The 12,632-nt window shown below is 47.6% G+C and overlaps 1 protein-coding gene across 1 annotated transcript in view; it reads left to right on the top strand.

Moving 5' to 3' along the window:
* Positions 1 to 1,825: 1,825 nt before the first annotated feature.
* Positions 1,826 to 12,632, top strand: part of Clstn2 (calsyntenin 2) — a 585,486-nt gene continuing 574,679 nt past the window's right edge. Inside the window, exon 1 of the mRNA XM_021206691.1 lies at positions 1,826 to 2,141. Coding sequence (XP_021062350.1) covers positions 2,027 to 2,141 — 115 coding nt within the window. The 5' untranslated portion in view covers positions 1,826 to 2,026. The remainder of the gene's footprint in view (positions 2,142 to 12,632) is intronic.

Raw genomic sequence — 12,632 nt, 5'->3', positions numbered from 1 at the left:
GTCAAATATTGGGGACCAGATGACTTTAACAACAGTTAGCATAAGGACCTCCAGGGATGATGTTCAGTCAGTAAGGAGGTTCTTATCTGAGTAAACAAGGGGGGGGGTATAAATATCAGCCGAATGGGATGGAGCACCAAGGACAGAAAATGAGTTGATTCAACATTTCTCTCGTTCACTGGTTTCTCTGGCTTTGCATGGTCAGCATCCACCTCTTTCTGGATTATGACTTTAAAATCTGAGAAGGGCGAGAGGTCTTGATGTTGGCTTGGAACTTGGTAGCTCTTTATCTTGGGTGAAGGGGTGGCCTTACTCCCGAAACAAGAACAAGAGCACAGGTATTGCTTCCTGGACTAAAGGGGACCTGCTCGAAAAGAGCTGAGGCCCCTGCAGCCACCAGGATTTGCAGCTGTTGAGCACCTCTTGAGGTCTCAAATGTTGAAGTCTGTTTTCACCACCACAGTCTCTCCAGTGTGCTGCCAGGACCACACAGGGAGGCTGGGCAGCAGAAGGCTCTTAATGTATTTTATGGCTTGGTTGAGTACTCCGAACTACACTTATTAATTATGAGATGCTGTTCAGTCAGTGTTGCAATATACACATTTGGCTAATTGATTTGTACAGGCTCGCATCGAGCAACATAAAGAATGTGCAGGACCATAAAGCGGGGACCTTAACTGCCTTCACCCCCTTTTGGCTTCTCCAAGAGGGACAAAGACCTTGTGTCCTTCATTGCCTAACGGGGCATCCACAATCGTTTAGTGCTCAGGAAATGTCTTGAACAGATGATGAACAAAAGGATAATTTTATTTGTTTTTGTGGGTTTTTTTCTTTTTGTTGTTGTTTGCCTCATTTCTCGACTACACATGACACTTGGATCATGAAAAAATAGCACATCTATAGAAAATACAGCCAGTGATTTCTTCTGAGTGGTTAGTTGATTTTACTGGGAACCTTCTTGATCCTTTGGAAGCCTGATTGTGTATGGGGGTGTGTTGTGGTGGAGAACTATATGAACCCCACCTCCAGGGACAGTGTTCCCTGGCTTGAGATTTTAGAAGGCATGCCACCAAATGACATACTCTTTACCTAGGTAGTGACAATGTAAAGGTGGCAACTTCTGAGGGAGAAGTTTGAATGTGCTTCCCACTGCAGACTGAAGGTTGCCTTTCCTGACTTTCGCTAGTCCTTTTGACTCCAGCAGTGGCTGTCCCTGCTTCACTGAGATGGCGCAGAGCCCGGGCATTGCTACGCAGGTCCTAAGCGATCTCTGCCCTACAACTCCTAGAGGCACTGGCGTTTTGCAGCTCTAGCGAGCGCCTGGCGCCCTCCCCAGACCAGGCGGCATAGAGCGTCCATCCCTAGACCATAGCCAAGGGCAGGGCCCACAGAGACACCATCCTGGCCCCTCCGCAGGGATGTAGGTTCAAAGAGCACATCACAGTAGGGTCGCCTGCATCTTTACAGAAGGTCCTCCGGCGATCACTTGGTGGTGGCGCTCCCAGTGCCTCGCGGCTGCAGTTTGGAGAACCGCAGGGGGGACGTCAGGCCCTAAGGCTCCCCTGGAGCCTCCCGCAAGGGTTCCCCGCCCCCGGAGCCGGCGCCTGACCGAGCGGGATCACGCGAGCGAGCAGCATAGGGGATGGATGAGGAAAGTTGGGGGCCGGAGCTGCGAGGCGGCGGAGCGCGCAACCCCGCGCCAATGTCCGCGTCTCATGAATATGCACGAGCCACCTCCCTCCCTCCGTGACGTCACGGGCCGTCCCGGGGTGAGCGCCGGAGCCGCTCCGGGTCCGCGCCAGTGAGTGCTGCTGTTGCCGGCGAGCGAGCGACGCGGCGAAGGGCAGCGGAGGCGGTGAGTGAGGGCGGCGGCGGCGGCGGCGGCGGCGGCGGCTCCAGAAGCGCACCCGGCAGCTACAGCGAGGCGGCGCGGCAGGCACCGGCGGACACCAGCGGACACCGGCGGGCGAGGCCGGCGCGGGCGGTAGGCGGCGGCGGCAGCTCTGTGGCGGCTCAGGCGGCGAGGATGCTGCCGGGGAGGCTGTGCTTGGTGCCGCTCCTGCTGGCGCTGGGCGTAGGAAGCGGCGGCGGCAGTGGAGACGGCGGGGACAGCCGGCGGCGCCGCCTCCTCGCGGCGAAAGGTGGGTGCTGGGGAAGTTTGTTCCTCTTCAGGAAGGAGGCAGGGCGGGCTCGAGGGTGCAGACCCTGGACTTAGGCGTGTAACACCCACCCTTTCTTGTGGCAGCTTCGGCTTCTGCGCGCACCGCCCTCGAAGTCAGCGCCCTAAGCTGTGGACCCAAGAGGTTCTCCAGCCTAACCTCTGGGCGGGGTCCAGGCGCCAAGGAGAAGGGGAGGTCTGTGGAGTATAGAGAACTTTGGGGTCCCTGTGTGCTGGGGTGGGAGCATCGTGGGCTTGGGTCAGGGATGTTTTGAGCAAGGCAGGAGGACATGGGCGCTGTAACGGGGGCTGGGGAGTGGGTGAAGCAGGTGTCTGGCTGCTTCTGCTTTGGGGGCAAGAACCAGGGGCGTCTTCAAAGCAGCGAGACGAGCTGGACTGGCACTCCAGCTTGAGGATGGGAACTTGTAGGCTCCTGAAAGCCTTGCCCGCACCCCGGCGCTCCGCCTGCTCCGCAGCGCGGGCTCTGGCTCCCCTGGGAACTCACGCCCTCAAGATGGGCAGAGTCCTGAAGAAGCGCGGGATGCGATGGTTGCTACTGCGGCTCACACTCTGCTTTCCTTCGGAGGACCGAGTCTCCGAGCCTAGAGCTCCTCTCTGGTCTTTCTAATTGATCTTGACCCCTCTAATCCTCTAAGATTCTCCTGAACGCCGGCGTTATCAGGGGAACCTGGAAGCCCGCAAGCCCCAGACTTTGACAGCTGTCTGGGAGCGCTGGGAGAAGCGCAGGTTGGGGAGCCCGCTTCTGGAGGGCGGGTCTGGAACAGAAGGTCACGCGGTAGCCAAAGGCTGGGAAGCATCGCTGGAGCCGAATTGGGATTGTTGATGGTGGGCTCAGGGAGGCTGTAGCTGATTGCAGGATGGAGCGCTTGGCTTAAGTGGTAACTTGTTGATTCTCTGCGCTGTTGACGAGGAGGAGGGCGTGCTTTTGATTTCTGTCAGGTGAACGGGCGACATATGGTCCTTGGAATTCTGCCTGGCGATATTTCGAAAACAGAGTTTTTGTCCTTGTTGGAAAAAGATTCCCAAGTAGAGACAGCTTGATTTAGAGGTTTGCTGGCTGAGCTGGTATGAAAAGCACAGCAGCCTGGATCTGGATCTCTCCGGAGACAGGCGAATTGGGGAAGCAGGCCATTCCATTTGCCTTGTCTGGACTTTGAGAGCTGCCTCTCCTGACATTTGCAAGTGATAAATTTGGGGGAGAGAGGTGCTCCTATTCTTTTTAATCTATTGATTTCTGGTGATGGAAAAGGTCTTTCTAACACTCACCTCTTCTCATTCCTTAAGGAGTTTCTTTTTCCTTTCCTTTCTTTCTTTTTTCTTTCTTTCTTCCTTCTTTTTTTCTTTCGTTTTTTGAGAAGACAGAAAAATTCATCACGAAAATGTCTTTTTTTTTTTTTAAAGTGGTATGGTAAAAGGTTGTCTGCATGAAGGGACCAATGTAATATGCTGTTGCTGTTGTTCTGGTGAAAACAGGAATAAACACGGAGCGTCCAAACGGTCTGTTCTCCTTGCAGTACAGACACTTGGACAGGCAGGCAGATTCAGCTATCAAAATTGTTGTGGGCAGGTAGCTCACAGTGAGTAGGGATTAGGGAAGGAATGATTTGGGAAGAGAGCCCCCTGTGTAACACCGTGCTGAGTTTGCTGAGAATGGAAAAGAGAGGAGAGGGAGAGAATGGAAAGCCACAACAAATGCAGGCTTCCACAGATCTAGATTATGTAAATAATTGTATATAAAATAATTTCAATCTGTAATTTTCTTCCCTTAGAATGTATCCGTTTCACCTTTAAAGCCATTTGTCATTCTACTGTAAAAGTTTATTGGCCTTGAGAATGGGAGCTATTCTGCATTCTCCTCGTCTTTCCCTTTCAAACCACAAGGGGGCTGCAAAGAGCACCATTTACCATTTATTTATTTATTTATTTAGCCACAAGTACTATTTGGTCACAACAGACACATTTATTATAACAGTTTATTTAACACTTACAGGTCAGACTTTCTTTATTTCAGTGCACTTGAAGTTTGCATTTCTAAATGGTACAACCCCTGAGGACTATTTGGGAGGAACAATAAAAGTGAGTTTTGTACGTAACACACACTGCCTCAGATAGCGCTGTTTTTTAAAGGCTTCTATCATTTCTATTCCCATCGTCAAAAAGGAGAAGACTCAGGAGGGCCTGTGAGAGAGACTGAACAGAGGGATAGCTGTCTTTCTCAGTGCGCTTCTGAGTTCACAGGTAGAAAGAAGACAACCAGGAGTGTGCATGATGCTGTCTAGCTGGGTGGTACAGATCTTCTGAGTTGGACACGCCCTCTAGACAACTGTTTACAAGTGCTCTGCTGGTCTCGAGTTCCTGTGAGGTGGCACATCTGAACAGCAATGTGTTCTGCCTTTGTATCTCTTACTTCTTGCTGCAGAGGACCCAGAAGCTAACTTCTGACCACTGCTGGGGTTTTCCATCGAAGGCTGAGCTTCCAGTGCAGCCCTGTTCCAGAAGCAGACATAATAAAGTAGCCGGGCAGTTAAAACTGCTTCCTCATCTTCCTATGCTTAGGATACACATAAAAACAAGCCAGCATATAGATCGTTCAGCACAGCCCTTGAGTATAGGCCATCAGTTACTACAGGCTCACCTGGTGAGCAAGTATGTAAGCAGGCTTGTGTGTGAGGTAGAAATCAGAACTTGCTTGTACCTGTGGGAACCAGTGTACTTGCTCAAGGAAGCAGCACTATCCTTTCATCCATAGACTGGAAACTAACTCTGAAGACCGTACAATATTACACATTGCAGCACCTGTCTTAAAGGGCAATGTGCACTCCTGCAGGGAATTGTCTTCAGTCATCTTGGGCAAGTAGCACATGGCTCTTAAAGGGGCAAACACAAGGGCCCAAACATTTCTCAGCATTGAACTAGAGTTTACTCTGACCTGCAGTTGTCCCTAGTCACCTGTGCTCTTAGGGTCAGAAGGTCTTCCTCAACTTTATTCTCATTATCACCCAAGTGTGGTCACATGGGGAGGGGGGGCGTGATCTTTTCTAGGAACTTTCCTGAGATGGCCCCTCCTAGCAAGTCATGCCAATGTTTTTTTTTTTTTGTTTTTTTACCTGATCCCAGTCTGATCTGTGGGTGTTTAGGGCTTCTCTGTATTGCTTGGGCTGGCCTTGAGTTGTGCAATGCGCAGCCAGTAGTGTTTGGCTTAGTGTGCATACCTGCATGCAATCCTGAATTGTACCCCCTCCCTTTTTTGACATAGACATTTTAGATTTTTCTCTTGTCCTGTAAAGTAAAATTTGAGTGTAGCTGCCAGAGAAACTTGACTTTGAATCTTGGCCCAATTATTCTTTCATTAGATGATATTAGGCAAATGATTTAACCCTTTGAGCCTTGGTTTCCACATCTATAAAATGGGGATACAGAGCCCTCTCTTGCAAGGTGACTGTCATAACAGTATTCAGAAAGCTTCTATTTTAGATTGTGGTGTAGAGGACACTGAATATACAATGATTTTAATTATCAGTCCTCAAACACCTGGTCATAGTAGTTCTAAAACTTGGTGAAGCTCCCCCTTGTCCGACTTTTTTGAAATTGACTAGCTTTGTCTAATCAGCTAAAACTCGATTCTCTCTGTGTCTCTGTCTTTTAGTTTTTCTTTGTATGAGGAGGACTGTGCACGTAGGAGCAAATACCACATAGAAACACGCATGCACATACATATATTTGATGGAAGCTGTGAGACCGCCTGCATCCTGTACTGCTCCGTGAATGCCTTTGCAACTACTTTTTAATGGCCGGCCTGAAACTTAATGCAGAGCGAGCTGAGAGCGAGGCTTAGGAGCATGTTTTACACACATGAATAAGCAAGTGTATGTCCATGTGCAAGCACCAGAGATGTGGGAGGTTCTGGTTCCTGGAAGAGTAACTCTTGCGGTGTGACTTGGTTTATAAAAACAGATCATCAGCCAGGTTGCTGCTTGCCTTCCAGCTTGTAGACCTAGGCAGCAGTAAGTGGTCCTTTTTCATCATCAATGACATCCCTAGTCATTTGTACTTACAGGGATGAGGGTGACCCAAACTATGACAACCAAATACAGCTTGAGACACATTATCACATTCTTCTTTATTACTCAGCCTAGCACTAACTGAACCCTGAAGAAATGGTTCCATCGGAAAATTAGGTTTTCAGGCAAGACCACTGGGAGGCCTTGGAAACCACTGGATTGAAGCCACTGGCACTCTACAGAGCAGAGGACGGAGCTGTGGGGAAGACACAGATAGGCGGTCAGAGGGATGCCTGTGACGGGAGTTAGAATTATCCAGATATGCCGTGGGCTCTGTTATTTAGCCTGATCAGCAAGCTCAGTTTCTGGCGATAATACAAACTCTAAAACAAGAGGTAGATTGTTCTTGGAGTCCCAGAGTCCTGTAAGGGAGGAGAAAATTGTGAAGGTTAGAAGTCGGGGAGGCTTTATGGAGAAAATGAGAGGGGTCTTGATGGGCAGAGACTGGGTGAGTAGATGGGGTGGGTACAGGACAGTAAGTACAAAGTAGGAGGAAGGCCCTTGGTTGGGGGACTGACGAGGCTGAAGAACAAGCTCACACAGCACTGACTCCATTGCTTGCATCCAGGTCCCGGAGCGGATAGAACAGTGCACGCTTGTGGAGAGCATGCACCTTTCTGATGCTATCTTAAAGTGCTTGTCACAATTTGACCCTCATACGAACTCTAGGAGCAGGGGTCAGAGGCTCCAAGAAGGGTTTGAACTTGTCAATGGTCTCACCCAGGCGTGACTGGACAGGACTGAAATTCCCATCCCGGAAGAGTATGGCCAGCACGGATTCCCTGTGCAGGGAGCCTCACTTAGCAGAGTGATTTGATGTGAGCTTGAGGGAGGTCCCAAGGGAGGTCAGAGAGGCGCCACCAGGACCTAAAGGTCCTTCTGAGAATCCTTCAGAGCTGCTGCAGGAGCCTGCTTCAGTGGAAAGTCTCACTCTTAGTCCTCGTTCTTGATTTGGAATGAGCCTGGCTTGTCTCCTCCCTGCAAAGCCCTCCCCTGCCCCTCAGCTTGCTGTGTCCCACCCATCCCGAGACTCCTTACCCAGGGTCTGCAGCAACTGTCTTTAAGAAGGACCAGTGCTTTTTCTTTAAAGAGCAGCGGAGTTTCTAGTGTGGATGGTGTTACATTGTAACCCCTGCTTCTCCTGGTGGTGATCCACGGTGATCTGCTCCCCGGTCTTGTTTTCTCCCGCTTCAAAGTGCTTGCCATCCTCTGGTTTCCATAGAAGACTGTGACCGTGGATCTCTAAACAGAGATGTGCTGCTCATCCCTTTGAGACTGTTGCTAAGCGCTGTATTCAAGAGTGTGCCTCTCAGAGCACTTGAAAGTCCTCCAAGCCTCAGGCACGCACCTCAGAGCTATTTCCTGAGTCTGGCCTGGCCTTTTTCCTGTCAACGCACAGCTTCTGCTTCGTAGGGGTTTAAAATCCCCAGATGGATGAGGACATTAGCCACACACTAAAATGTGTGAAGGAGTCAGACCTCGGTTGTGCCACCTTAAATTGCACTTGGAGTCTGCAGACACTGTCCGCGCCGTGTCTGAGAATGTTTAATCAGCTAAAATGATGACTTATTTCTTTGCAGTTGTTGCCTTGAGATGTCATGTGGAAATTCAATTGCCAATTTAGAATAAAAGCACATCACTTCTGTGTCTTCCGCCATTCTCCACGATGTCTGATTTATTGTGTGGTTAAATAAATGTGCAGCCTTCGCTTAACTCCGAGTAGAAAACCACTGTAGGGTGTTAGGGAAAGGCTTTGGTTTTCAGTTCTCATGGTCTGGATTCACCAGTGAGCTGGAGGGTCTCTGGGCTCAGAGCCTCTGGGCATCTGGTTTTCTGTAGGTAAGAAGGATATTCACGGTGCCCATTTTCTCTACCTCAAAAGTTCCAGGTATCCAGAAAGACAGCTCTGCATGTCCTCTGAAAGGATAAAGTAGCTAAGGAAATTAAGTGATCATATTTAAGAAATTTGTTTTGAGACTTTGGGACTCCAAACCCCCAAACAAAGCCTCAGATCTTTCTCCCTTCATCTTGTCTTGTAGACTCAGTTAATTATATTTTCTGAAGTTTGAATTTAGCGAGGAGTCCCTCTCCAGTTCTCTGATACATGTGCCACAATGCTGATGGTCCCCACGGTCGTACATTAAATACAGCTGTGCCAAGCCCAAAATTTTCAGCACAATACCAGCAAAAACTGTTAATATTATGTCAAACATTTCTCCAATTTTCATGGATAACTGCATTGCAGCAAATTAATTAAAACAGATAAATGTTAATCTAATGCATGTCTCCTTGTAATTAATGAACTATAACCATTACAGGAGCACTTGATTTATTTTCTTAATTTATAAAATGTTGAGTTTTCCTATAAAGTTAGATATAGTAATAGGAGAAGCTGACCCATACATAGCATTAGGAAAAAATAATCACATTTCTATAAATTAATCACTCTCTAAAAGGATATAGTTCATTAACACCATGAACTGAAAGTGTTAGATGTAAATTAGATTAACCTTTTTAGTGACACTTCCATTTATATTGTGCATTCTCCTCAAACTTAAAGCACTTTACATATATTAATTCAATTAACCCTCCCCAGACCTTTGTTAAGTAAGTACATATATCAAAGTTGGAAAGGAAGAGAAAGGAAACCCTTCAAAAATATTGAAGTCCCCGCCTTAGGATGTGTTATTTATGATCCCTTTGAGCAGCAGTTTCTCTGGACTTCCCTAGCTTGAGAACATGGGTAGGGATTCACGATTTCTCACTCTTGCTGCCAGGAACCACTTAGCACCCTATATCCGAAGCTAGAGACACTTCTGCCTCATTCTTAGGCCAAATGTTGCAAAGAAGCTTCTGGTTTATTGAGGGATGGGGCCTGTTCAGACGGGTGCAGGTAGCGTCTGGGGCCTATGTGAACATCCAGAGGGCTGTCTGCTTTGGGGTCAGGCTGCTGATTCTCTTCCGTTCCCTGTACTTGACCATCTGGATTTAAGGGATGGACTCTTCATCAAGATATTGGGAGTTCAGTGGAGAAGAAGCAAGGAGCGGATGAAGGCAGGGCTGAGGCTTAAACTTCATGCTCTAGGTTTCTGCTTCAGTCGGCTCTGGGAAGGGATAAGGTTTCTATCCCTTCATCTGCTAGAATGAAAGGGAGGACCCACCACCCATCAAGCTACATTCTACAAATGCTGCCTCGTTGGAATGCAGTAAGTGTCATCTAACAGTCTGCCTTGGAAGTATGGGCGCCAAATTTACTAAGGGAATGACTAACCTAAAAGGATGAATCACTCATGACTAGACATGAAATTAAGGGTAGAAGGAGTAATTCTGGAGTGTGGAGCATTCTTTTCCATGATTCTGAAGTTAGAAAAGCACTGACTTTGGCCCTTTCCTTCTAGGTGGAAGGAAAGATGAAGCCCACAGGGTCCCAGGGTTTTACTTCGTCTCTCTCTATGTCAGATTGCCTCCAGCTTCCCTTGCTATCCAGGACACATGGTGAATAAGAGGCGAGAGCTAAAAGCCAAGATACTTTTCAGGAAAGGAACAGGCGACTAGAGAAGGGGCGAAGGCTGCGTTTGCAGCACACGATGTTTCCACAGTTCTAGTTACCTTTTGTTTCTGGTACTCTTGTTTACGGGAGTGTGGGTTCTCTGAAGGTCATGCGTAATCAGTGAAGAAATGCTACAACCAGAGCCTGGTGCCTTCCCTGGCTTCCTTTTTACTGTTCATTTTGGTTCTTTTCCCAAAGGAAATCCAATCATTTATTCGTTATTTCGGCATTGGCATCAGTCTCTGGATGGTCATTTCTTAGTTACTAATTTTAGAGTTGTATTTAAGACATTTCAATGACATATATTCTTCTTTTAATTAGAAGCAGTGAAAAAGAGTGTTGTTTTTTTTTTTTTAAATCACACTTCTATCCTTTCTCCCTTTGAACAATCTCTTGTCTTTTCTCAACTCCAATCTTTCAGAAGTTTAATGGCAGCTCTCATGGGATATTTTCCTTAGGAGGCGAATGGAAGCCAGGGAGTAGCCAATAATCTTTCTTTGGACATGTACTTTTTTCTGGAATTTTCTGTAACTTTTAGGAAACCCAAGTCCCACCATTTTGTCCCTGAAGTCTGCCATAGGCTGCACAATTATTGCCCCAGCATTCAGTGTTTCTCCTGTCCCATCCTCCCTGTCCTGCAACACAACTGCTTATACCAAACACTCCAGAATCTCTCTCTCTCTCTCCTTATACTTGGTGCCACCAATGCTTGTTTCTGGCTGCTTCCCCAAAGCCACTCCCTAAGACACCACCAATAAGGACTAGAATTATCACCAGGATAGCTTTGTGTTACATCTTCTCAATCCACTAGACAGTGTGGACAAAGGCATTTTCTGAAGATGTAGCAATGGCCACTGAACAGAATAAGCCAATGTTACCAAAGACATGGTTTGTGATGAGCATTGTCTTCATGCCATGTCACCTGGTACACACTTCCAGCTGAAAGGCCTTCTACCTGGGGCACTGGGAGCTGCTACTGCCCTCGATCTGAGCCTACATGACACTGGCATCCCCATGCTCGCTTTCATCATCTTGTCAGGAAGGAAACATCTCTGACCTTGACAAGAGGTAATGGCACATGACACCTGCTCCCATCTTGCCCTGTTTGAGGTTTGCAAGTCACATGGTGACACTCAAGCTTCGTGGCAGACTATCTGGGACAGTGGAGCTTGGACATGTGAGGTAGGCAGGTGTCCATTGTGTTTAAATCACACTCAAATAGTAACAGCTTTTGTGACCCCCAAATTGGGACCCATTCCAGGCTCTCTAGGACACATCTATTACCAAATCTGGGTTGGCAGTGGCCAGGTGCCTGTTCCTTAGAACAAGGCTCTGTTGCCCATGCTGAATGCCATCTGTGGTGGACCTTGAGTTGGGTACTGATAGAAGAAAATCTTGCCTTAGGAGTTTCTGTGACTAAGGGAGGGTACAGACACCATTGTGTTCCTTCTTTGCTGGAAACTCTGAATCACCGGGCTTGGCTTCTATGTAGCTCCTCAACACGTCCTCCTCAGCACAGAAGTCTGTAGAACCCTGGTCCTCAGCATCTGCTGTCCCACATGTGAACTTCAGTGTCTTTTGTAAAGTTAACCACCAGTGAACCACCTCCTCTGGAATACAGAACATCATATACTACTGAAGAACATTGCCGCGCCCTGGTGAAAATTGAGCTGTGACTATCATCTGCTGCAGAGCCGAGGTTCTCCCATATCGCCCCTTTAGGCCTCCTTGTTCCCATCAGCCTTCTATTAATCCCCAGACTGTACAAATCCTAAGTGGATAAATCACACCTGCTTTCCAAACAGATTGTTAGGAACGATTTGCAATTTGTAATATCGGATGCACGTGTACAAAGAAGCAAAGATGAGGTTCTTAATTGGAAAAGCTTTGTTATCAATTAAAATGGGATGGCCGCTCACAATGAGGCCTGTGAATTTCTAAGCCCACAGCTAGGGCATCAGGGAATAGAGGCTGAACTTTCTGGGTTGTGTATATATCATCTGCAGAAATGCACAAATGGGAATCTCTCTGAAGCCAGAACATTTACTTTGGGATCTAAGAAAATTCTGGTTCAAGCCTGGACATTAATGCATGACTTTATGCACAGGGAAATACTACTTCTCTCAATCAAAGCAAAACCCAAGTCTCCTGAGGCTGACAGTAGGCAGTCTCTCCTAGAAGACAGGAGCTAGAGGTGTGGACTATGATATGCTGCTTGCAGTGGAGGGTAGATTCCTGGTAGCCATGATTTTGACGCTTTCTCCTATGGGTAAGAGTTGTTCTCTGGGTAATCCTGCCATTACCCACGTGGGCTAGCTCCCGACCAATCCAGGGTATCTCTCATCCCACAACTCTGGTTCAAGTGAGAATAACATTGCTCTTGGAATACCAAGGCTGGAGTGTGGATCAAACAGGCTTTACAATAGAGTGTGTAACGGGAAGTAGGCAGAAAGGAACCAAGAGTCTCAGTCTCTCTCTCTCTCTCTCTCTCTCTCTCTCTCTCTCTCTCTCTCTCTCCTTCTCCCTTATCCCTCTCCCTTCCTCTTCCCCTCCCCCTCCTTCTCTCTTACCATACAGATTTTGTAGTGACATCGTTATTATCCTGAAATGAAATTTACAGACATTTAAAGAAAGTATGTACATACTTTAACAAGCCATATAATGCCTAAGCTGAGATATTCAGGAACTTCGAAGAAAAAAAAAATGTGTAGCAATATGTATTCCAACCCATACTAAAGGTCTGCCTGTATACTAGAGGGAGAAATGAAGTAGGTGCTTGTGGTGAATTCGACAGTGACTTCATTCGAGCCACTGTGAATTCAATAGCCACCAACAAGATCCA

Source organism: Mus pahari, chromosome 10 (genome assembly GCF_900095145.1).
Source record: "Mus pahari chromosome 10, PAHARI_EIJ_v1.1, whole genome shotgun sequence".
Classification (NCBI taxonomy): Eukaryota; Metazoa; Chordata; class Mammalia; order Rodentia; family Muridae; genus Mus; species Mus pahari.
This window is presented reverse-complemented; position numbering and strand designations above follow the sequence as displayed.